Genomic DNA, 27,369 nt, shown 5'->3' on the forward strand with positions numbered 1-27,369 from the left:
TTGGTGAACTAGGCGCTGATAGGCAGACACAATAAATCAAATCTGATAGGCTTGTTGGAACAAAATGCAAACAGTCTGATCATTCCTAATATGGATGGGAAGTTTGTGAAAATTTGACCAAATATGGTCAAAATGAGGCTAAAGAGTACAAAAAAGGCATACAAATCTTAAATATCAGGTTGGCCAGCATCCCACAGGGGTGGGGCTGATACCCTTTGCCCCCCCCTTATCAGTTGACAACAAAGAACTCTACAGATATAAACTAGTAATTACTCCCGATTCCAGAAAAATACAGCACTAATTATTTGGACTTTGCAATTTGAGGGAAAATGGGCAAAAACATGCAATTTTGCATGTTTTCTTACAATTGTAGTCTAAGCATTCAAAATCTTGAGCTTGTTACTTTTGATAATTGGTTATGAAAAAGATTAGAAAATGTGTTTTCCAAAAATTAGAAGGCACAACTTGAAATTTGTCTGTATGTACAATTTTTTTGAAATATGCCTTAAAACTCATGTTTTTGGCCCTTATTTCCAAAAATTGACCAAATTTTAAAATTTGTAGGTCATTTTGGGAAAAAATGTGTCCCTTCAATACGAAAGGTCACAATTTGTAAATGATCGTCATTTTTTCCTCCCAGCAATATCAAAAATAAAAAATATCAAATTTTAATAATTTGCCATAAAATTTGTATTATATTGTGAATTTAAAAAAAATCAAAATTATTTGATATCAGAAAGACATTCCTCGTATTCAGAATGCAATTTGATATGTCTGATGTGCTCTTATGTCCCAGAAAAAAAAAAATTGTGCAAACATTGGTATCCAAAGGATTAGGATTTTCATGTAGCTATGTATCATTTCCCATTTTTTCCCTGTGGACTAATAAATTAAGGCTATAGCAACAGCTTTTGAACTTACTGAACCCCCAATCAATATGTAGATCCCGGGTTTGTCCTCCGGAAGCAAATTTGACCAAAATTCCTTCCTACAATACAATATGCTTATTGTAATAACAAAGTAGATGGATCAACCTCCGAGCTGTATCTATTGTTATACAATATGCCTTTTACCTTGTGGGAAGGAATTTCAATACAAACTTCCGGTAGAGAAAACCAAGATCCACATATTAATGTAGACCCAAATCTACCATAAAGATGGGATTCAGTCATTCACAGTCAATGCCCTGTATGCCGAGCTTTTGAAAGGCAGCACCACCAAGATTTCATCTGGACATATCGCTAACTCATTGGCAATTGTGCCCCATCCGCACAGTCATGATGATGTATACTATGATTAGCTCATAATAGGTGGGACTCATTGTAGATTAAAATAGAATAGCGTACATGCAGCTGCGCAGAGTACCTACGCGAGCTGTGCTTTGCGTATTGCTTGACTGAAGCATGCCTTTGTGAATTTACGTAGCCATAAGTTCGGACTTTACTGATGCGCGAAGTAACAAAAAGCAGGTCATAGTATTGGTGAGTTTTTGAGCACATCCTCAATATCTTTCTCGATATACTATGTGTCATTTACAAGTACAAGGCCTTTGTCAAAGAACTTCGGTGCATGGAAGCTTGTTTCTTTCCGTCTTTGGTACAGCACTTCCCCAAATGTGCATTAACACGTGCTAGCAAATTTTGCATATCTAAACTTTCATGGTACATTTGAAGCGCTTGTATCAATGTGCTGATATACCATGCACCTTTCGTTCTCGACCTGAGAGACTGGTAGCCCAGTACAGTTGCATAGCCCACAAGAAAGTCTGTTTCATTTGGAATCAAAGCTGCTTTTGTATTTGGGTCATCAAATTCCACACCTTCTTGTAATTCACATCCTTGGCAAGCTTGCAGAAAGAAGACTTTGGGTTTCCCTGTTAAGGAAGGGCATTTAACTCCAACAAATAGTCCAGTGAGGTCCTTAATTTCGATGCTTTCACCATCGCATCCATACACCACTCCTACACTGCCATGAGAAAGGATACATGACACGAAACAGTCATAAGATTTGTGGTCACTTGTGCGACATGCATCCAGAAGACTGTACATTTCTAGTGCTGACAAGTTGTTCTTAACAGTTACAATGTAATCCAAGCTTGTGAATAGTGATGCCAACTGTGCTGTGAACAAAAGAAAAGCAATTATTTTATGCTACACATATATATGTTATGGAAATAAATAAAGATTTACAGACTAAAAAGAAGACACACATTCAAATTTTAGTTGAATTTCTGGCAGGTAAATTGAGTTCTTCCATTTGAAAAACCTGTGGAAGATTTTGAAATTCAAAACAAACTTGTCTTAATATTTGGCCAAATTGTGCAAAAGTTCAATTTAATTTTAATATAAAATTAACAAAATTTTTTAACTGGATTGATTATATGCAGCTCTGTGTCACATGACACCCTCTGAAATGACCAACTAGCTTGCTTCGTTGTGATATTCGAGGGGCTTAGCGGTTTGCAAACAGGGCCAGTTCTAACCTGAAATCTTCCACTGGGGATATGTGGATTTTTAACAGAATAGCCCTTTGAGCTGAACTGTCCAGTAAGAAGAGCCATCTGGGGGATACTCTGCCCCCACTTTATACAATACACCACTAAATATATATGAGAGGGAATAGAGGAGATGTAACAGCTGTATGTTCTCAATATTAAGGCGGGTCAGAGGTGAGCATGACTTGTGGTGTTAGGACTCGCATACATGTATTGAGACAAATAAAGCTGACACACAAGGGAAATGGTGTGAGTTCTATAAAAGAGATCCCAAGGCTTGATAAAAATTTTATATGGTGTGTCCATTTCCGCCCCATATCCATGATGCTTTTTTTGGAAAGCGGATATGCCCAAAAAGTTTTGACATATTCTTGGCCTAATAATCTCAAGAACCGCAAAGTCAAAGGAAATATAAATGCAATTATTGGCTTCTTTGACTCATTTCCTATAAGATTAATGTAATATCAAGAAGTACACTGCAGCGTTTTTAAAAATTTAAATGGCCAAAACTGGACAGATATGGCACCTGCCATTCCACTCGCCTAAATAGTTCTTGGATCCATGCTTGAAACTAATGGTTACCTCAATACGTGGAAGTTTATTGCAACTAGGGCTCAACCAATTATTGGATCCGGTATCGTATTGTATCGGCCTAATATTTGCAATATCGGTATTTTTTTCAAAGTTTTTGACGACTTTAGAGAACCACTGGACCTACTTTTTTCCCAATATCGGATCGGATCAGATATCGGCCGATATTATAAAATCGATATCGGATATTGGATCGGTAGACAAATGCCATATTCAGTCCAAGAGAACGCCAAATATGGATCAGGAGTATTACATAATAATACCCTGCTATGACAATAGCTGCACTAGGTTAATCGTATAATCTCCTTATGTGGTTAGCATGACTGGGCCAGGAAATCCACAAGGTCAGCCAATGTATGTACATGTATTCGGTACATGTGCCATATCTTTTACAATGGGTGATAAATTTCTGGTTTGTTTTATTTCAAAACGCAACATTCGATATTCTAAAGCTTGGTCCAAATCCAAGAGAAGAACCAACTCTAGTAATTTATGTGGTTTCAAATTATATCAGACGTTGCCTTTTTGATAGAAATGGTGTTTGTTGATGTGCACAGTTTCCCATTAGATCATAACATGCTGTTGTACATCCAAGGTCAAAGGTCTTTTAATCCATATTTGGCGTTGTTCTGGGACTGATATTGGTTGAACCCTAATTGAAACTACAGGGTGTCCCAGAAAGAACTGTATTGTCAGAAACTTAATTGTTTGGGTATTTTAACACCATAACTAAATATAACTAAATAACTGGTATGGTTGAGAAATAAATCAGCTATCACATACTTCTTGAATTTTGACAATTGACCACACCGTTCGTGAAATATAAGAATTTTATTAAACTCCCTCATTTTCAAACCTTTCCACGAATTCAAATATCAATTGGTGGTCTGTTGGTGGAAAATGAGGCAGTTTCATTAAATTCTTTTATTTCAAAAACGGAGCGGTTCATTGTCAAAATTCAAATCAGTTATTTAGTTTGGTTTATGCATTAAAATACACAAAAAATTCAGTTTCCGAGGATACATTTCTTTCAGGGACACCATGTACACAGTTCAAGCTGCTTCACAATTTCAACAACTTTGTTCCTCTTATAATTGATATAGACTCATAACACAGCAGATTGATATAGAATCATTAAAATTGTGTGCATGCAGGTGAGCCCAACACCTATTCTAGTTGAGCTTTGCGTAATAAACATCTCAAAAAAAGTAACTAAACCCCCTTAAATAATGATCATTTTTCAAAAATGGCTGATTGTGTTACAAATCTGTAAAATGCGTTGGAAGCAGAATTTATTTCTGCACATTTTAACACCTCATAATTTGCAACAATTGACTAAATATTGACGTCACAGCGTACATTTAAATCAATGTAACCCAAGATTTGGAAGTTGCAGTAAATTGTATTGATTTTATATTCAGTATAATGGAAGGAAATCTGTGTAATGCTATCTAAGTTTTTTTGTATTGTTGTAAGTGCAACTTTCAAATCTGGACGTCACTACATTAAATTTACCGGTGTTTTATTGTTTCCTGGGCTATCGTATCAAATGAGGTGTCAAAATGCACAGAAATAAATTCTGCTTCTAACGCATTTTACAGATTTGTAATACAATAGCCCATTTTTGAATAATTGCCATTATTTAAGGGGGTTAGTTACTATTTTTGAGATGTTTACATGATTGGTGTGGTGCTTATGTGAATTTACGCAAGCATAAGTTGGGAATTTAATGATACGTGCAGTAACAAAAAACAAATAAATTTGGTTAATTATAGGCCAAACTTATTGAAATGTATTTTGCCTGGTGAAGGGTGAAATAATCCAGAAGCACACATCACCAGCAACATGAAAAATTGACAGTCTACCTGCTTCATCACTTCAATTCTTTGATAAGGGAACAACCCAAAAGTTCGATGAAGCCCTATAAACGAAAGTCCTTTCGTTAGTGGGGGAGGGGGTCTGAAAGTCCGATTACGTTTGTAAAAAAAGTAGTTAAAACATCGGTCAAAGTTGATATTTTTAAAAGGATTTAATTTATCATTTTCAAATTTTAATATTTTCCGAAGTACGATATTGACATTTTACAGTGGTTTCTTCAAAATGATTTCGAATCAACATGGAGTGCAGTACTCGCAACCTACAACGTCATATAAGTTCATTTTTAAGCAGCTGTCCAAGCAAACACAAAACGTTTTTAAAACGATTTAAACATGTTATATTTGGGGGTTTTGGTAAAAACGTTTTAATAACATTTAAATGTCGGGTTATATCAGGAAACTTCGGTATCTTGGAATTGCGACTGAAAAAAGGTCACGATTCACACCATTGGTATATCATCTCTACGAACTGAATTGACATAGGTCAGTTTATTTCCTGGTATTTGGTCACATTTAATCAATATGATAAAATATGTTATGGTATAAGAACATTCTATAGTAAATCAGTTATACCAAGTAACTGATGAAGCATAATATGCAGGATATTCATCATCTTTCAAATGGCCGCAGTGGTATATCATCTCTTCTCAAATTGTGACCTAGGTCCCGACATTTAACCTGACTCGAGCAGTCTCATCCCCTGGTTATATAAAGGTCATGAAAACGTTTTAAAACGTTATTTATGAAAACACACTTCAAAATTATTTCTAAAATGTTTTCAAAATGTTATTGTAAAAGACCATTATGTTAGAATATTTGCAGGAGATTATCAAAAAATGTTTTTAAATATTTAATATGAAAACGGTTTTTACCCTTTATACACCCTTTATCATGTTTATATAACCCGACATTTAAACGTTTTCTGGCAACCTTTTCTAACCTTTGGCGAATGATGTCGAAAACGTTTAGTGTTTGATACCGTGCCAAAAAAGACAATGAAGAAAAATATTTTAAAATATAATGCAATATTCGTTTCTGCAATAAATGTGATCAATATCCTAGCATTGTCACACCCCCTCCACAACACCATGCACCATAGCGACAGACCATATATATGAATACGGATTGGAATTTTCGATATTTGTCACTTATGTTAGAGGGGGGAGGGGGTTAGCCTTCTAACAAAAGGACTTTTGGGTTGTTCCCTAAATACTCACTAGCATCAATATCGGATCCTCTCCTGTCTTTCAACTTTAAGTGTGGTTTGGAAACTTTGGATGGTGAGAAGTCCACATTATTGATGACCACACAATGACCTCTAGGTATGTGTGTCATGGAGTAACGAGGCATTTCAGGATCAGCAGGCAATGAGCCATAAGGTTCAATTTTGAATTGATCCGAACCATCACCAGGGCCATCACGGTCTGCAAATTAACATAAATCAAGATTATAACAAGAAAAGCATATTTGTAATGGTTTAAAGGTGCAAGGTTTTTCTGTAGAATCTGTACATTAGTTTTGCCTAAATGCTACACCAAATGATTTACGTGCATACATATGTCAGCAATTATAGTTCATGCTTGTTAAAAATGAGGAGGGGGGTAACTTGGGAGTTTCATTGAAAAATTAGTTTTGTGTGTGAAATTTTGTGACAAGTAGATGTTATTGCAGAAATGGTTCAGGATATTTTCCTACTATCTACCATTTCTTAAAGTATAAATGTCACCGAGAAAGATGTTTAATTTCAAAATTGTAATGCTATGTTTATTGCCACTGTCCACCCTGGCATTTGATAGAACGATAAAATGCGGTTATCAGGGTTCCCCTGGTCTGTTGCAGCCTGACGTGAGTGTGGTAGAAAATGGGCTATTCTATTAGAAATCTACATTCCCCCATAGAAGATTTAGCTAAAGTCTTCCACCAAGGGAGTATGGGTTTCAAATAGACAATTTGGCAACTTCCCTTTGGAATACTCACTCCAATTGTGGAATATCTGGGTAAAGCCATATACAGGGTTTCAGCCAATTCCACTTGGAAAACATACATACCTCTGTGGTAGACTTGTTTCAAATCTTCCACAGACGTATGGCAGACTTCAAATGGAATATTCCAATGGGCTATTCCATTTGACATCCATACACCCCCTATGGAAGACATGACCAAACGGTGTGTGTAGATTTCAAATGGAGTCACCCATTTAGGTAATCCCATTTGAAATTTACACTCCCAGTGTGGAAGATTAAGGTCATGTCTTCCATAGGGGTGAATGGATTTCAACTGGAATAGCCCAATATGACCATTTGCATGATCTGATCCATCAAAGAAAGAGATAAGACCGACCAAAGAAATTGGACTCAGAATTGCCCCCTGCATATTGCTATCACACTCATAGACAGTTCACCCCTACACGTTACCTAATGGTGTGTATGAATGGTCGAGAGCCGGGTATAAACAATGTTAATGCCCGGCTGCTTCAGTGTGACAATGCAAAAATAATGAAATACAATCACCGAATGTTGGAGAATATATGAACGTGAGTTCATTAATAGAATTGAGGGCATGATCAATTGTTCATACTTAATTACCATGTTTCTCATTGGTCGAGCGCTGGGCATAAACAATGTCTGTGTCCGGTGGCCCGGATGTGCTATCGCTGGGTAGGAAAAATGAAGGAAAATTACGTTTTTTTAATCATGTAACTTGTATATTTTTTGTTATTATTTTGATGAAATGAGAATCACAAAATTTTCTGGTAAGTATGAAGGGGGTTCATTCATATATTTTCATGACTAAACATTGTTTATGCCCGAGGGGCTGCTTGCAATCGTTTAGTCATGAAAATATATATGAATGAACCCCTAATTTATGCCCGATGCCCAATCAATCATGCCCTCAATTCTATTAATGAACCCCATTTAATATTTTGAATGCCTGCTTGCTTCACAATCAGTTGATAGAACTCACCTATCACTGTGTCCTCATCTGATAGTCCGATTTCACCAGGTTGTGAGTCTTGGGAAGTACCAGCAGCATCACCTGTAATATTTTGAGTGAAAAATAGGTTCCATACAAGATGAATAGATTTAAATCTTCCACTTGACCTAAACAATTGTTTTAATGTCAAAACATAATTTGTGGTGGAGGGGGGAGGGAGGCAGTAGGTAGTTTGGGAAGGTTTTTTTTTGGGGGGGGTTAAAGTCTTCTAAATCTTACCTGTTTTTGAATACTTAAAGACAGTGATACACGCAGGATAATCAGGATATCATGAGATGATTCAAATGCATATTTATATTTTCAATTTTAAATTCTTATGAAAACAAACGATCAGAAACATCTTCTTTCATTAAAATATCAATGCTAAATGCAAATTTATGCCCAAATTGACACTTTGAACAGTTCAAAACATTATCAATAGCATTGTTGCAGTTTGATATCTTACATACATGATGATACCTTGTATCCAAAGAATTAGGCACTTTCAAGATTTTAACAATTTTAATGAAAATTGATGCATTTTGAAAAATTGTAAATTCAAACAAATTACATGTATAAAAGATCTACATTGTGTATAATAGCTTGAGATGTTGCACTTTCCTGAAGCAAGTGGCGGTCTATGCCAAGGGCTTAGGCAGCCAGCCATGTAGGGAGTGTTTTACACACCCAAATTTGTAAATACACACCAGTTTTTGCCCACATGGCCTATACTTTGTGCACAAATCTTAAATTTACACACCCAGTTTTTTTAATTTACACAACCAAACCTTCAAATCCTGCCTAAGACCCTGGTCTATGCGTCATACATCGGTAAGATCCTGCATTGACGAATTAAAGCATTTTTTAGACAGTAATACATTGCAGTCAAATTGAACCAATGCACCATATTATTTTTTTACATAAGTGCAGATCAAACTGCAGCTAACAAAATTGTCCATACACTCATTAATCACAATAAAAATTGTGATCCCCCTAATTTTTTTTAGGGGGTATTTTAACAACAGGTGGTCATGCATATGCATGTGTACATGTACACTATTTATGGTTCATGCGTGATCATCAGAGGCTCCGGAAGATTTTGAATATTGGGGAGCTCCCAAAATTTTGGCCTGCTCGGAGGCGCAAAACACTGAAGGGGGTGGGTGCGGAAAGGGGTATCCCCCTTCCGCGCGAAGCGCTGAAGCTTTTGAAATGCATACATTTTTACATTAATTGTACCATACATTTTGAATTATACCCTAAAATTATGAATTTTACCTTAAAGGGCAGATCTATTGCAAAAACAAGTTTATCTCCATTCGAAGAGAATAATTATTTACATTACAAGTTGACACTTTTGCCATTTTTTTATGCATATTTCTCCTGAAAAAGAGAAATTGTGTGGGTAAAGTTCGGTCTCGTACGAGTTCTTCCACCGTTTGAAGCGAAATTAATTTTCAAGGCAGCGGGCTGATGACGTAAGTAAATGAAGTGGACACTATCATGTTCTCATTTACTTGTGTGATCAATCACAATCACTTTGACAAGTTTGACATTAGCAACAATGCTGCATAACAATATGCAGACTATTGTTCTCATTTGGGAAACAAAGCCTCACACAGCATTGTTACTATGCGTTTGCTTTGTAATATTTCATCCAACTGAAACTAAATACCTATAGTATTGCAATATCGCGCAGGGAAATCAGATACATGAGTTTGTGGACTTAACACGTTTATATACTAGTCTGAGATTAATCACGCTGAAATTCTAAGCTCAAAATGTTTTTTTATTTTTTAGTCCAAATATTTCTCATTTGTAATATCACAATTTACTAATATATAAAAAAAGAAGCGGCTGATTTTATCCATATGTTTAAAAACCATTAAATTTGTAATACTTAATTCAGAGTTTTTTTCTGACAACAACAGTATACGTTCTGTGCATTGAGAATGTTTATAGTCCCTTCTCTCAAAGCAGGCACATCTCATTTCATGACGCCAACTTTTTTCTAGGTCAAATCTGTCTCGTTCGAAGGAACTCATCGCTTAAGTGGGTTTATGCGGAATATCAATTTTAAACGTCTTATTTTCTCAAAAAAGAAGTCATTTTCATTGTCCTCAAATACATGTATTACCTTGCCAATGATATGATGTTGTCCGAGCAATATATATGACCTTTAAAATCATGAATCTGATCCTAAAATTATGAATTTTACCCTAATATTATGAATTTTACCTCAGATTATTGGGGGGGCTCTAGGGTACTTGAGCCCCCTCACCAAATTATTGAGGGGGCTGGGCCCCCCTCCCCCGATTCCGGAGCCTCTGATCATTTAACATCTGTACAAATGGGCTATTCCAGTTGAAATCCATACACCCTCTCTGGAAGTCATGATCTTAATCTTCCACACAGGGGGTGTGAATTTCAAATGGAGTTACCTGAATGATGTATGGATTCAACAGGTAACTCCAGATGAAGGTGAAATGAATTATACTAAAGATGTACATGTAGAAAGGAGGAACCTACCTGAGTTATTTGTGCATAGTCTAGTATTTCTATTGCTAGAATCCGCTGGCAAGAGTGCAGATGTTGAGCTGCTAGTAGTAGCACTTATGTTGGTAGCAGGTTTTTGTTGTCGAGCTGGCACGGTTCTAGATGAGATGTTGGAAGCATGTGTTGGTCTTTGTGGAGCAGCATATGGATGGTGTCGCTGTTTTTTACACGATGATGGAGATGCAGACACTGTGTAGAAAACACAGAGAGATCGTTTAGAGGTTAATAACTACGCATCGGTTATTTGGAGGGCATTGTGAAAAATCTAAACATTTTGCCTTTGGAACCGAGGGATATTCCGAGGTCCAAAGCAAAATGTTTAGATTTTTCACAATGCTCTCCAAAAAACGATGCGCAGTTATTAACCTCATTCATAACCGTCACTTTGATCTCTTCACTGTACAAAATAACACAAAATTTTGCTCAAAAGTTGATGAAATAGATGATTTTTACATCTTCTCTTTCCAAAAATTGATCAGGCTAAAACAGGACGACCAATAACAAAAGTGCGTATCACAATCTGTGCAAATATGGTAGCGTGCAAACCAAATACGGCAGCCAATGCGCGCACAGTTTGTCCGACGCACAATACGGCGCTTGCAGAGGTTACAAATATTTAACTTTCGAACAATTACGCATTTTGCGGTCAATTGTGAGTTATTAATGACCTCGATTTGCGTTTGCGTTTTCACAAATAACGAAATGTAATTGGATCGCACGCACCGCGTACCGCGTTTATTAATGAGGTTATGAATGTTTTATAATTCAATATGTACATGTTGGTCAGTAGCATGTCAAGGGGGAAAGATAAAACATATAATTTTCATCCCAAAAAAGTATTCATCCAAAATTGGCGATTCAACTCAAAGTAGGGTGATTTTTGCCCCAAATATGACAATTTTCGTCCAAAATAGTGGATTTTCTATGGGAGCAAAAAATTTCCTGTCAGGAAAAAATATTTATACTTAAGTTAACCCTAATATGCTTAGTGTGCTGTAGCTTGTGCTCAATGTCTAGGCATTGTGCCTGTGCGTAGGGCACTATAAATCACTGTGCTTTTTTAAAATTATTTATTCAAAGAGATTAGACTGACCAAAGAGAATGGACCTTTTTGATTAATCTCGTAATTCCTCGCGGTTAGATGCCAGGCGTCGTCATTTGAAGTCACAATGATGCGCACATCGTTTAGCAAACATTGTTACTGCGCAGTGCGCATTGCAAGTTGGCGTGATGTAAAATGATGACATCTCGGGTCTAACCACAAGGAATTATGGGATTCACCAAAAAGGTCAATTGCCCGCGGTATAATAATCACAGCATATCGATATCACATTCATACGATTTACTTAACTGTGATTGGCCGAGAGCAGGGTATAAACAACGTAAATGTAAGACTGCTACAGCGTGATAATGAAAATGTAAGAATGTTACATCTTGTTTTTTGTTATGAAATACAATCAATGTTGGGAATGTATGAACAGGGCTCATTAATAGAATTATGGGCATGATCGATTGTTTATGCCCCATGCCCAATCAATCATGCCCTCAATTATTAATGAACCCATATTTAACATTTTACTAGGGATGACCATCAAAATTTCATGTTGCCCCTATTGCTACAAAAGATTGTTTTCTGGAATGAACTCATCAGCAGAAGTATTTTGGTGGTTAAATGGTCAAAATCGGTCAAAAACTTTTCGAATTATGAATTTTCAAAGTTTCCCATTCTGACCGGTCATTGGAGCGAAATAAAATGATCATGACAAAGTCCAAAAATAGCAATGCATGGGAGCAAAATTGGTATAAGCATATATTTACCTTTTTATATTTCTTTATTTTAATATATATGCAAACATGAAACAAGCATATTGTGAAAGTATCCAAGGGGATTCTTATGAAATGGCACTTTACTAGTCAATAGCATAAATTATTTCTTCAAACAGAGGCACTGAAATCATGCTTTTCGAAAACATTTGCTAAAAATCATCCAAAATGGCTGAAATGGCACAAAATCAAAAGTCCAGGTGAACTTTTTTTCCACAACAATATACTACACATAAAAAAAATACTACAAGGGATTTTCAACATAGGAATCCAAACAATCAAGTACCAACATGCACAGCTTTGTCCTGATATCACTTTTGGGGTTTTAACAAAATGTTTAACCTCTACTGTGATTGGCAGCTGCATAAGGTATCTCTTTGATAGCTGATAATGCCCAGCCATTCAGCAAGTGGCTAATAACTGACCTTGATAGGCTTGAATGAACACTGTCATCTGCTTCAAAACCATCACACTAGGACCTGGTCACTCCATAATGCTACAGGGAGCAGCACAGTACTTTAACAATGGAGTGAAAGACTCATTATTGATTAGGCGCGATTTTAAAAGTACAGCTCCTGTGCGTGTATAGCAGCAAGTCAGTGTAGATGGTATAAATATAAGAAAACGTTTGGGGTTGAAATCAGGTGAAAAATACATCAAATGAGCACAAAACTTCACATTCAGAGATGTCACAGGCTGACCCAAAAAATCCTGAACTTGCATGCAGCGAGCTAAGCTCTCGTGCAACACGGCCGGGGGTCCAGGGGTGAAGCCCTGTTAGGGGTCGAGGGGGCGAAGCCCCCCGAAGCCAGATGGTTTCTGCACATTTAGCACCACAGTAAAGGCCATTTCAGAGGGTAAAAAGAACAGTTCAAAGCTCCTGGCTTGTTCTACACTTTTAATAAAAAGTGCTTCCTTCTTCCAGAAAACATGCTTTAAAGTTTTCAGTTTCCTATACTTTTATGTACAAGAGACAGTTTTTTGGCTTTATTACATGGACAATATGGCTGATGTTTATATATGTGAAGCAGAAAGATAAGACAATAGGGCCACTCCAAAAGCAAAAAAAAAATTAAAAAAAAAATTAAAAAAAAAAAAAATTTTTTTGTTGAAAATCCGAATTTTTTTTTTTTAATCCCCAAAATCCGGAAATCTGGATAAATCCGAAATGTGACATCTCTGCACATTTATGTTCAGAAAGGTATCTATTTAACATGACTTGAAAGGTGTGTGGAAATTTCAAAGGGAAGCTGGTGATTTATTTTTTAACTCGAGATCTACTTGTCCATTTTTTAAACCTTTTTACAGAGGGTATGATAGAGGTAATAACGGCAACTCTGCCAAATTACAGCTCAGTAGGTCTAGGTTTTCATCTGATCTTATTGATCTGAATATTTTGTGCCATTCTGAGCAGTGCTGTACTTGGCCACTGGCAATTAAGCGCACTGTGGCGATGGACCAACTTTGACTCACACTTACAGGAAAACCAAGTAAGTTATGTTGCTGTAATTTGCAGGATAGTTACAAAACATATTTGGCATTAACATCCCCAATTTTTACAGAAAAATTTTGAAAAATAAAAGAATGAGCTCAATTTAGAAATGTCTGTGCAAGCAGTGCACAGATGAGCTCCCTGCATGTCTATGGGAGTGTTCTAATCAACTTGATGGTTCATTGGTCATCCCTAATTTTACATACCATCCAATAAACAAAATGTTGCTTTACAATCAGTTGATAGAACTCACCAATTACTGTGTCCTCGTCTGATGGTTCATTTTCAGCAGGTTGTGAGTCTTGTGAAGTACCAGCAGCATCACCTGTAATATTTTGAATGAAAAATAGGTTCCATACAAGATGATTAGTATACAAAAACTACATGTACTTTGCTCTAGTCAATTAATCTGTTTAAAACATGCTTAGAGCACTTCCATATAATGCCTCCAATACCAATTTAAGCTTATAGACCATCCCTCCCTGAAACTTTGGAAACCAAAGCACACTACATGTAGGCTAAAAAATAAAATGTGAAAAATTATCGGTAATTTAAAAAAAGAAAAGAAATACATAATAAAGGTATATATTCATACCTTAGTAGCTGTAACCAGGCCTGTATGCGGGTTGTGAGGGGGTGCAGCGCCAAATTTGCCATAAAGTATAAAAAAAGGTTTTTCATGTTTTTGGGTCAAAAAAATCCACATTTTGAGAAAGTCCACTTTTCAAATAATCGCCCCAAAAATCCTGCATATGGCCCTGGCTGTACCACAGGTACAAACCCCACTATGTTTGATAACTCCATGGTACAAAAGTGCACCAATGCTATAGTGCTACAAATGTATTACTATTACCTTGTGAAATGAGGCTCCATTTTTTCTCTAAAATTTCTTTTGCTTCAATGAAACCACATTCTTCCAAAGCATTGATAATTTCATTTCTGGTAGCTTTCTCTCCATTACTTTGTTGCCAGAATTGTAACACTTCAATTGCTTGGAGTTTAAAATCTCTGGTATCTGCTCTTCTCTCAGCATTTGCAATATCTGATGACGGAATATCAAGCTCTATAAAGAGATGTTTTAGTTGATCACGTCCAAGTTTGGCTTTGTCTGCTACATTATTAATATCTTTGCGTGATAGTACCTTCTCCATACCTGTAGTAGGAAACAAAATGTGATAATCATTTGTAATGTAGCAATTAAGATTCTCAATCATTTTTGATTTGTGACATGAAGCAATTGTAACACTAAAATGATTTTAACCCCTGTTTGCAAAATGAAGGTTCACCAATTGAAGCAATTTGGTGCATCAGTTTTAAACTTTCTTTCAGGGTCTATAATAGAGAATTCATTATTTATGTTCAACCAGATGTGACACATTGCAAATCAGGATGTATAACTGGAAGGAAATTTAAAACCAACTATAACTTGAAAAGAAATTTGAGCTGATGATGTGATGGTTATAATTATGCATCATTCATTCATTCGTCATGCTTGCATGACAAGCCTCTAAATCTGCGAAAACTCTTATTGACGTCACATAATTAATTATTCATACCTCCGGGTATTGGAAACCAGCGATTACCACGGAAGAAGTATTTATCACTTAACCCTGAACCAATGCAGCAATTTCTGTGTTTGTACCAGGAATTTCAGACACGGAGACTTCTACAAATTCGTACAAAGGTAACCAAAGGGTTGGGGATTGCATTTTTAACTATTGTACCGGTATCACTAAATGTTTTAGAATGGTGATTGTCTAAAATGTAGACCATTTTGGGGGCTGTAATTGGTGTACATACTTAAGTGAGCACCTGACCGTATTGGCGCACAGCACATGTATTGGGCCTCAGGGCCGTAGCAAGGTTGAAAAATGTGGGGCGGCCATGACAAATGTGGGGTGGCCAAAATGAAAATATATGCCCAAATTAAAATAAAGATATAAAGAAAAACATAACAAATTTCTCAAAAAGTGGGTGGCTATGGCATCCCGGCCGCCCCGCTTGCTACGGTCCTGTTGGGACTTACCTACCCTGCTTCAGAGCAAAGTTTGATAAGTTTTAAGAGATTAACATATTAAACCATGGCTGCTAACATTTCGCAATATTTCAATTGAGCATTTTTTTCGGGGGCTATATCCATCGTGATCGCCGTTGTTCACATCCGAATTTCCATTGGTTTTATGATGTCATGCTTCACCGATTCTGGCGCATTTTGAGATAGCTCTAAGTTTCATCCTCATCATATCATCGTCGGTTATCAGTGGCCTGGATTGAAGAAAGACTTTTCGGTCAAATCAGGAACTCTCTCTTGAATTCTTCAATTGTGTGGGAATGCATTGGTTTACCTGTTTTTTCAACATAATTTTGTAAATCTCCTAGTCATCCTATACGCTGATACACCCATATAAACATCTATAGAGATTCCTGTACAAGTGTACATTTGTACTTACTAGTCCAAAATATTGACAGTATAAAGCTTACATCAATTTTGTAGGTATGCTAGGTGAATTCAAATTTGCCATCAAACTGCATCATTTCATATATCAAATTAAAGCCCTTTGAGTAAACAAAGCCAAAACTGAAAACCATTTTTTCATAGCACTTTCCGTAGCAAAGTTACATCTTGTCAAAGATTGACTTTCATCAAAAAGTTTCAGCTAGCAAAATTCCCAAAACGGCATTTCGGGGTGTTTCTAGATCTTAAGTCTCATTATGATAGCAGCTTTTTTTAATGGAACTGCTATCCAAATCCTCTAAAATTCCATGTGCGGGTGACTTATCACCATAAAAATCACATTATTTGGGTCAAGTGAAGTATAGAAAACATATTTATGTAGGTTTCTTTTCTTCGGGCACTTGTTTTAAATTTCTATGTAAAAATGCATTGACATTGTCGGCGAATTTGGCTGACTAGCAAATGTGTTAACTAAGGTTTGCCTGGGTTACCTAAATTTTGCATTGTACATACTGTACATGTAAGTACTGATAATTATGTAATGGAATGTTAATGTAGCCATTGTATGCCATGCCACATGGGCATTCTTGTTCGAGCATATTCTCTAACGCATGTGAGGGCATCCGTGAGCAAATTCGGTGCTAGTGTTTCTCGAGCAAGGGCATGATGATTGTATTTATTAATATAATTAGGTAAGCTTACCTTACTTAAAATCTCCAGGTGTTTGGCGCGGCGTCGATTTGAATGAAGGCACGTGCATATCACTCACACGGTATGCACGAACTATTTATACGACCAAATTTCAGGTTCTTCTGTCCGTTTTGGTGACTAAATAATTTATATTTGGGCAATAATTCAGAGACGTCGCGTCGAGACAGCTTTCGCTTTCATTTTATTACAGGAAGTTTGTTTATATTTTTGGTTATACAGTCTCTGTCCAACCGTATAGTTGCCGATTTATATATATAATGCAATGTATAAAGTGTTCGACTGTGAAGGCTGTTGCAGAGGCTATTTCGCGCCATATTTTGTTTAAATGGCGGCGGGTTATCAGTGATCGGACTTGAACAGCTGCAGTTTTCGTGGTATTTGAAAGCGTTTTAACAAATTCTTCGTCTGTTTTATGCGAACGAACTGATATTTTAAGACTTCAGGTATGTATGAGGTCATTGGGAACATGAGGCTTACTCGATTTGTCGTGAAATATGATGATTGCAAAATCAATACCGCGAAACTGCATAATTTTGAAGACATGTCATGCATGTCTGGACAATTTGTCAATCAATTCATGTCATTGACACTGTCATTAGCCCTAGAACTCTGGCCATAGTATCCGTTTTTACTTCCACTAGGGCCAGAGGCACTTGCATTGAAAAATTTGTTGGAGATGCTTGAACGATCCAGTACAAAAAATCAATGCTTGATCGAACCTCAAGAAAGCTCATGATGAATATGTCCAAGGCATATTTGAAGAATCTGAGAGTGACAACTCTTCGAAGAGATTGTGGGGATATGTGAAATCCCTAAAGATGGACAAGATTGGAATATCTTCCCTCATTTGGGAAAATAGACTGTTTAGCCAGGCCAAACAAAAGGCTGAAGTACTGTCAAAACAGTATACATCCATCTTCACGGTTGAGAACATGAAATCTATGCCTGACAAAGGACCAAGTGAAATAGATGCCATGCCTGATATAGACATAACAACCAAGGGAGTTGAAAACTTCTCACTTCCTTGAATCCCAGGAAGGCAATTGGCCCAGATCAAGTTTCAACCTGGATGCTGAAGAATTTCTCATCAACTCTAGCACCCATCCTGAAGACTATCTTCACTCAGTCACTAGTCAGCGGAGATGTACCAATTGATTGGAAGACCGCCAATATCTCAGCCATCTTCAAAAAAGGCGATAGGAGTGACCCCAGCAACTACCGTCCGGTCTCACTTACAAGTGTTACATGCAAGATGTTCGAGCACATTCTGGCAAGCAACATCCGTAAACATCTTGATGACCACAATATTCTCAGCCCATCACAACACGGCTTTAGAAAGAAGCACAGTTGCGAGACACAGCTCCTCACAACCATTGAAGATTTAGCTAGAGGCCTTGATCAACGAGAACAACTAGACTGCCTTATACTAGATTTTTCTAAGGCTTTTGATTCGATGCCGCACCAAAGGCTCCTCTACAAGTTGGATTGGTATGGAGTTCGTGGAAGCACACACACCTGGATCAAAAACTGGCTCATCTCGAGATCACAGTCTGTAGTGGTGGATGGAGAGAGATCTGAAGAAGCTGATGTAATCTCCGGCATGCCGCAGGGCACAGTATTAGGGCCGCTTCTGTTTATACTATTTATAAATGACATCAGCGAGAAGACGTCATCTACCATCAGACTCTTCGCTGATGATTGTTTAGCATATAGACGCATCCAACAAGCAAGCGATGCTTTGGCACTACAGGAAGATCTGGATACCATGGTGCAGTGGTCCAATACATGGCAGATGTGCTTCAACCCCAAGAAATGCACCCTGTTAAGAGTAACTCGCAAGAGAAATGTCATCCCACACACATACACAATGATGGGTACAGAGCTGACTCAGATGGAACACCATCCCTATCTTGGAGTCGAGTTGTCATCTTCACTGGATTGGAAACATCATGTCAAATTGGTCACCGGAAGGCTCAGAGGAACATCAACTTCCTCCAGAGAAATCTGTACAAATGCCCACCAGATGTGAAGAAACAGGCCTATACTGCGCCCATTAGACCTACCCTGGAATATGCGGCAACCTGCTGGGATCCATACCATCAACAAGATAAGAAGGCACTGGAAAATGTCCAGAGGAAAGCTGCGCTTCATCACCAACAACTACCGCAGAAAAACCAGTGTAACCGCCCTGTTGTCAGACCTCAATCTACCATCTTTGGAACAGAGGCGAGAATCTGCCAGGCTATCCATGATGTACAAAATTCACCACCAAGAAGTACAGATGGAAGTGCCCAGCCACTATACTCAACCCAGCAGAATAGTTGTCAAAACAAGAAGCCACCACAGTGACCAGTACACCATAATCACACCCAGGACTGACGTTTACAAATACAGTTTCTACCCAAGAACGATACCGAAATGGAACAGTCTACCTATCACAACCATACAATCACCAACAGTCAAGAGCTTCAATGCATGCACCAACCAAGCTGAAACCAGTGGGATACCAGAGCTGTATATAGGCCAGGTCTCCTCAGCAGCTGGTCCAGCCTCCTTCTAGATCTCATCTGTATTTCCTGCACTTTTTAATCACCGTTATCTTTGCCATGCACATATGGTGGTGGGCCGTGTATTTGTGATTTGTTATTACTGCACCGGATGTGATACTGCACCACTGGGCGCGATACCAGTCTTGATTGGTCTACCCAGAATTCCTGTAGATGTAGATGTAGAACCAGACAGGGTCTAATTCTGCATAAAACCGGGCAACGTTATTTCTATTTAATATAGTCTAGATCTGCTGCGCATTCAAATTGCATTGTATTGCATCGTAATTTCATTTATGCTAATTATGTTTACACAACATGAACTCACGTGTTTTCAAGCAAATACGCCGATAATAGGTGATCAAAAGCGATCGGAACGTTACAAAGTACAGATCGCATTCAGCTTACTTCATATGAGATGATCTTTGGAAAAATACGGCATAATTTGTCTTGGTGTTTGCGGAATGCCATGCAGTAAAATATTAATACGGTGCGGCAATTCATGATTGACAACTATCAATCGGCGTGTCCTTTGTATCCTCCACTGTCAATTTCTTATCCACTCACTAATCCTCACAAAAGCTTTGTGTTGATTACGTAATGTGTGGAGGCAAATTGCAATAAGTACAATGAAATAATGAGTAGGGCGGGCTCGAGGCGGGTTTCTTCTTCATCTTACGTAACAGTATTGTTCTCCAAAAAACCCGGAAGCTTGTCGCTTTGGAGCTCTAGCTGAAATATAGCAAGATAATGTAAGATAGTAAATGTAAACCTGTATTTTAGCTAGAGTATCTCGAGCTAGATCGAACCAATACAAATGTGTGTCAGGTCACTAATTAACCTGATAAAACCCACTTGAGAACACACAATCGTCGGTCATTTCTAAAGATGCATTTATACTCAATCGCTTTTGCAGAAATCTGAATCGCACGCATGATCAGTGTACTAAATCGCTGTCATATTTGCCTGCTGAGCATGCGCATGAATCGCTGTTTTTCAAAAGCGACACGTAGGCCTAGTATATTGACACCCTCTGTCGGTCAACATTCTCTAGAATTGCACACATAACTTGTGCAGTTAACGACAATGATTCAGTCTGATGATGAGTAACCCATGGGTATGAACACAGCTTTACACAATGACTAATTTACATAGGCACAAAAGACCGTGTTCATGTACCGTTACTCAGCCAAACACGGCAGAGTAGGTCCCGGATGTTAAGTACATGTTCCTATCTCGTCAACGTTATACCTTTCCAACAAGGAAAGAGATACGAAAAGCGAACGTCTAACTGTCATGCATATATCATTTGCATCAGGGACTGTCTTTTGGAATTTGCAGGAGAGCATTAAATAGCTCTTCTGGGGCCTTTAGGCTAATGGAACTCGATTGTTAGTTTCCTATTGACCGCCCGCATCACCTTTTCAATTTGACCAAAACTTTCATTATTTTCATTAAAAAGTCAATTATCTGAAAATGGAGATGGAAATAATCAAAATTGAAACTCTCAAATTGGCTGACATCCCCTGCTGATCATAATCAGCAGTTTTTCTTAGTTGTAGGGGTTGAGGATGTAGTAAATAATGGAAATTTAAGGATTTACCTCACCATGTTTCTAGTGATTACAGAAATTACAATTCTTTTCATTTTAATAAAAACAAATTCAAATCTTTTCTCAATCTGTTGAAAAATATCTGTAAAGATGATCTAAGCATTAATACCTGTTTTAAGGGTGTGAGCGAGTCCCGGGAATTCGAGTCCCGCCCAATAATCCTATTACCCGGGCAGGGTAATAGGATTTTTTTTTTTTTTAATTTTTTTTTTCAAAGTTTTTTTTCGGTTTTGTAGTGTCTCTGGACCTAGACCTAAATGCTAGGATCATGGTTGACCTAAAAAAAATAAAAAATTGAATTTTGCACATTGTTTTGTGTTTTTAATCTGAAAAAATGATACATAGTTTTCATGTCATACTCTATTAATGATATCAAAATGCATTCAAATTCAATTTTTCAAAAACTTTGGGAAAAAAAAAATTTTAATTTTTTTTTTTTTTTGCAATTTCGGGTACACGGTTACCCGCCTGAAAAATGCGCCGGTACCGGGCACAAAATTACCCAAAATCAGACCCCTAACCTGTTTTAGGATGGTCTTTTCATCAACAATATATTTTGGTACTGGTGGGGTACCTTAATTTGGAGAAAGCTGTTCATAAAATCATTGATTTTGTTGACATAATGGATAATGAAAAGAGACCGAATAATGAATAATGAAATAGCGACCTCATCCTTTTTCTCAAACATCCAATCGGAAACTAATAATCGAGTTCCATTGGCCTTAAGAAGAGCTATTTAGAGCATTTACAATAGAAGGTGAGGAGAAAATGGACGACTAAGGAGAGCTAAAAATCATTCTCCTACATCAGATTTAAGGAGTCTTAGGAGAGCAGTAGAGAGTGATTGCTCTCGCTCTCCTCAAAAGGCAGTCCCTGTTGCATCTACATGCAATCATGCATGTATGTAAGCTTAATACACATGTACATCATCTTCTTCTTCTTCCGGTACTGTGCAAAACCTCAAAAGAGTATCGACGCACATTGGTCATGTTGGTTGATTTGCAAGCATACAAAAGCGCACAACATGCTCCACTTGAACAGCATATACATGTATGTACTAGACTGCGGAACTCAGTCTTCAATGATAGTCAATAATTTATCTATTGGTCGTTATATTACTATCATTTGAAGACTGAGTTCTTATGATACATCTTCCGAGGAGCAGTTTCAGACAATAGCTCGGGATCATGGGATTATTGGGGCAGAGGTTATCTTTAGAATTCTTTCATGACCATTGAAGCATAGTCAAGCCTGTCAAGGACACTCGGCGTGAATTGAAAGACCATGTCACTCGCCACAAAAGAATGTCAAAGGTCATAAAACACCAATTTGGTGTCTTTCCGCTCCTCGGAATATGATGTTTAAGGTCTAGGACTATATTCAGTGTTCGAAATAAGCACTTATCCTCTTGTCCTCTTGTCCAAAAATCACTGGGGACAACCAAATTGAGCTATGTACTTATCCTCTGGACAACCACTATATTTTACCTCCAAAACTATGACCCATTTTGGGGACAACCAAATTGTTTTGAGGACAAGCAGAATTTATGCTTTAGTTGTCCTCGGGACAACCTCCATATTTTCCTTATTTCGGACACTGACTATATTTATTGTTCTTGTCGATTTTAAATATGAATGAATGAATGAATGAATGAATGAATGAATTAATTGGAATTGGGGTGCTAACAGCCCCTTATTAAGCTTACATCACATAAAAGCACAATCACACACATTCACAAAATACATGTAGCACTCCTCACAAGTTTGAGCAGTGCTATTTATCACACTCTCAATTTTTTTAAACTCGAAGCCTGCAGTAGGCCACTTGAGGTAATCAATATTGGTACTTGAATGGCATGACTCTGTGACTTTCTGCTCATTGTAAGACTGACAGTGTTGTAAACTTGATTGCATAACATTAAGATTGCCAATTGATATCCTTTGTAATTGTAATTTGAGTTGTCAATTACTGTCTGTTCAATTAGCTTAGATTCTTGAATTTTTAAGATATTTGAAAAAATACAAAATTGCGGTCAAAGTCATCAAAGAAAAGTGTTAGCACAGCCTTAGACCTAACGTGATTTATACTTTTCAAATTCTAAAGTTCAATTTAAAACCCCATTTCTTTTCAATTTTGGTCTTTTCCCCGCGATATTTTCAAAACAAGCCGTGAGAACGTCGGGTACCATAAACTTTTTGAATCAATCCATTTAGAGCAATGGGGACGCCGGACGATATGTCACAATGCGCTGGGGAGTATTTATTCGACCTTCCGCATCAAGAATTGTCCAGCAAAATAGCTATACTTGTCAGTAGGCCTATTTCAGATTTGTGTTGAAATCCTACTGTTGAAACATTACCTTATTATTTATGAACTACATGTAAGTTTTCTAAAATAGACCCAGCTTATTTATTTATTTATTTATTTATTTACTTATTTATTTATTTATTTATTTATTTCCTTTGCGAATTTATTTTGCGAATGGATCTGAGAAGGTGTAGGCATTTAGGCCTATTATAAAACTACACATTTATTTTCAATTAGTTATTTCGTTTTGTTTGTTGAATACGAACTATGAGAAGGACAAAAGAACTTTTGTACAAGAAAATATTATTCAAAATAATCAGGTTACAGAAAGCAATTTTTGAAAAGTCACTGTATCTGAAAATGTCAAGCGAATGCTGATTCTTGGGAAGGAATGATGGTATTAAACAAAACTCAATTTACATTGTAAACCAGTTGAAATAAGATGGGAAAAAATGTTTAGGAAAAAATAATGCTCAGAATAATGTTATGCATAAAACGTAATCGCGCCATATAATTTCGTGTAACAAAGACCGGTGGACCATCATCACCTATAGAACCTATCCAATAACCGGAACGGTATAACAATAGAGGCCCTGCATCATTTTATCGACTGGCTCCAAACAAATGATTTGAACCGTGTCCTTCACCGTAGTTATGGCGGAGTGCAGTTCATTCAATCAAAAGTTGTCATCAACCTATTTGATCGTAGTGCAGGGTTATGTGTGTGAGACGAACTGTCACGGTAGATTGCAATCATGCTTTTGTTGAATGCATTTGAGTAGTCCGCCATATTTACGGGATGATACGTCACATGCAAGGCCTCTATTGAAATGACAGGACAGATTGGTGAACAGGTTGTTTTGCTATATTGGATAGGGTCTATGCCCTAAGTTGAGAATGGACCGTCCCACTCGATTTGTAAAAGGTCGCGAACCCTTTGGTGGACCCAAGTAACTGCCTAAAATGAGGCAAAATTGAAAAGAAATCGTGTTTTAAATTGAACTTGGGAATTTGAAAAGTATAAATCACGTTGGGTCTAAGGCTGTGCTAACACTTTTCTTTGATGACTTTGGCAGCATTTTTTTATTTTTTCAAATATCTTAAAAATTCAAGAATCTAAGCTAATTGAACAGACAGTAGTATATTACTTCTGTCATGGAAGTAAACAGTAAAAAAAAGTAAACAAAACATGCTACTGCAGAACTCTATGCTTGTGTCTGAGGGCCGATGACACGCATTCGAAAATTGAAAAAAATAAATAACTCGCAAAAAAAAAAATTGGGGTGGGGATTACCTGATGCTGAAATCTCGGTTGGGTACCTGAAAACCCGCCTGAGAATGCCAAACTTTAGTACGGTATCCACTAACGTCATAATGATAAATGTAGACACTGTGTTACAGTTACTGAAACTATGCTTCAGCGAATCTGACTACATGTAGATTTCGAATGCAATGCGTCGGCAGAGTGCTACACTATCGTAAGTGCTGTAGAATGTAATAGTTGCCATTTGCAACATTTCAATAAATGTACTTACTTTTAACACCAGAAAAACACCCAACTACATGTAAAGGTGATATCTTAGGTTAGCTTAGTGGCCTAGTTCGCAAGGCAAACTTAAAAAAAAACAGGCAAAACAGACGTGTCATTTATCGGTATGACATTTTCGTTATTGATGCTGCCCTATTTTAAGTTTGCACAGAAGAGGCATCTCAGTTTTGGAGGTAGGAGCGAAAAAAATTTTCACCAAATTTTTTCAAGCTACATTTTATAGGTGTTACATCTAGATAAATACACACACAACTTAGAGCTGCCGCCGTGTTGACAGTCAAAAATGTATACAATGTACTTTCATTAATTTTCAATAATTTTTTGTAGTGATGTGGTCGACATGCCTTATGTCGACATAATGTCGACGTCGGCATCGTATGCCGACATACATGTCGACATCAAAAATCATGTCGACAAAAAAAATTTTTTTTTTTTTTTTTTCTTCAAAAATATTTTTGGCCAGAAAAGCAAGTTATAGGCCCAAAATGACTTGTTATTCAAGGTTGGAAACCAGAGAAATATTGCTACTAAAAAAAAAAAAAAATGCCAATTTTTTTTACAAAGTTGATGAACTTGTACATTTTGATTACCTTTGCTTCTATTGAACAGTCAGGGACACATTGAATTAGTATGCATTGCTAGCTGTTCAATAGAAACAAAAGTAATTAAAATGTACAACTTTTTCCAACTTTGAAAAAAAAAATTGGCATTTTTTTTTTTAGAATTTTTTTTTTTTTATGTCGACACACTGTCGACGTCGGTATACGAATTATATCGACATGTCGACAATAAAAAACGGTGCCGACCACATCACTAATTTTTTGCCCTTCTATTTTCATAATTATTCTTGCCGCTCCTTAAGTACCGCCCTTTTTTCTTTTGTTACTCTTTTTGCCACCCCTTTATCTTCCGCCGCCCCTTCTTTTTTGCCGCCCCCTACTTTTACCCCGGGGGGCTGGCGCCCCTAAAGCCCCCCAAAAATATGTGCATGACGGCGGCACTAAATGTTGAAGTTGCATTGGAATTGTGTGCTCTGGAAAACTTATTTTTTTCTGGATTCATAATGGAGTATTAATTACAATTTCAAACATGAACGTTAAGAAGTACAACAACCCGTGTAATTAATATTATGACAAACATGCAGATATTTAATTAAGCTTCTGGAGCCTTGTATGTTTTCGTAATTGCTCTAATTGAAATTACGTTGCGTTAGCTTTCTGCATACAGATCCTCCCATACCGTACTAGCAGAGCTAAGTACGGTATGGTTTCCTCGTACTATTAGTCAAGTAAAATAGAACATCAACATTATACACTGAGGGGATTGTGCTGCAAACAATAGCACTTACGATAGTGTAGCACTCTGCCGACGAATGGATTCTAGCCTCGAATGTGAAGCTATAGGTGAGCAAATTTGGGGCTAGACTTCTCGAGCAAGGCTACATGATGTAGATACACTACAGTCTTTTTGTTGCGGGTGTAACACACATGACCCAAGTTCAAGTCCATCAGTTGGTTCAATGGGTATTGAGGCATATCCACTAAAAATTGAAGTACTTTTAAATTGATTCAGACCTAACTTATTGGCTGGAAATTGATGAAAGTAACATTTTGGTGTTTAAATAATTTTAATCGGACATTTCATTCCAGAAATATGAGTGTCACAGTTTTATATAGGGCTGCTAAAACATGTTAACAAGTTTAAGTCCAAAAAGGAATACTAACAGAAAGTGCAATTTTAAGGTGCTTTTTCTTAATGTATTTAATAACTAGCGTTATCTGGAACATTATATGTGCTTATAACCACATGAAATAAGATCATCCTGAAAATTTAAACGAGTTTGTTGACATACATTGTACAACAAAAAATATAAGACCTCAAAACCCATGGTTTGTTTGGTGGAACCTCAAGTATGATCATAGATGGCTGCCATGGAAAATATCTCCATAGAGGAGCTGAACAATAAGTGCCATATTTCAAATGAATAGCGGCCGTATTAAACATTGTTAAATCTTTTAAGGTCAGCACATTTTATCTTAAAAAATGATTATATTTCATCATGACATAAGTTAATCACTTCCAATTTTGAGAAATTTGCTCCAACTCAAAGGTTATCTTTACTACATTGAGCAATATACTATGTGTGCATGGAAGCCATGATGTAGCATATCTAAAATGGACATGGTGGTCAGAAGTGCATAATTTGAGATGGGTTTTGGCAGGCTTAAACATTCTTTAATTTCTTAACATCCTGTACATTTTGTCTTCAAAAATAGTTAAATTTTATGAGTATGTAAGTTTGCTTGTCTGAATCAATCCAAATTCGGAGATAATTGCATTTCAACACCTGATGCACAGAATGGTGTCACTTCAACCTGTTGT

General features: G+C 37.1%; 2 protein-coding genes across 4 annotated transcripts in view; one reads left to right on the forward strand and one right to left on the reverse strand.

Moving 5' to 3' along the window:
* Positions 1–1,164: 1,164 nt before the first annotated feature.
* On the reverse strand, positions 1,165–17,147 carry LOC140137516 (caspase-3-like). 2 transcript variants are annotated; one of them, XM_072159234.1, is made up of 5 exons: positions 16,965–17,147; positions 14,661–14,960; positions 14,061–14,132; positions 6,180–6,386; positions 1,165–2,119 (listed from the first exon to the last, which is right to left on the reverse strand). In XM_072159234.1, the coding sequence occupies exons 2-5, from the start codon at positions 14,956–14,958 to the stop codon at positions 1,533–1,535; spliced, it is 1,164 nt and encodes a 387-aa protein (XP_072015335.1). In that variant the 5' UTR covers positions 14,959–14,960; positions 16,965–17,147; the 3' UTR covers positions 1,165–1,532. The 2 variants fall into 2 exon arrangements, with proteins under 2 accessions (XP_072015335.1, XP_072015334.1); XM_072159233.1 differs by having other exon boundaries at positions 1,960–2,114.
* Positions 17,148–17,306: 159 nt separating this feature from the next.
* Positions 17,307–27,369, forward strand: part of LOC140137517 (uncharacterized) — a 31,975-nt gene continuing 21,912 nt past the window's right edge. For both annotated transcript variants that reach the window (XM_072159235.1, XM_072159236.1), the window contains exon 1: positions 17,307–17,416. The gene's annotated coding sequence lies outside the window, so the exon portion shown is untranslated. The remainder of the gene's footprint in view (positions 17,417–27,369) is intronic.

This window comes from Amphiura filiformis, chromosome 17 (assembly GCF_039555335.1).
Source record: "Amphiura filiformis chromosome 17, Afil_fr2py, whole genome shotgun sequence".
In the NCBI taxonomy this organism is placed as follows: domain Eukaryota; kingdom Metazoa; phylum Echinodermata; class Ophiuroidea; order Amphilepidida; family Amphiuridae; genus Amphiura; species Amphiura filiformis.

What these genes read in the sequence shown, in the direction of transcription:
- LOC140137516 (XM_072159234.1), bottom strand. Translation starts at nt 14,958, where the DNA reads ATGGAGAAGGTACTATCACGCAAAGATATTAATAATGTAGCAGACAAA. An exon ending in ATGGAGCCTCATTTCACAAG is followed by an intron (nt 14,133 to 14,660) that starts GTAATAGTAATA and finishes AAAATATTACAG; the next exon opens with GTGATGCTGCTGGTACTTCA. An exon ending in AGGATCCGATATTGATGCTA is followed by an intron (nt 2,120 to 6,179) that starts GTGAGTATTTAG and finishes TTTTGTTCACAG; the next exon opens with CACAGTTGGCATCACTATTC.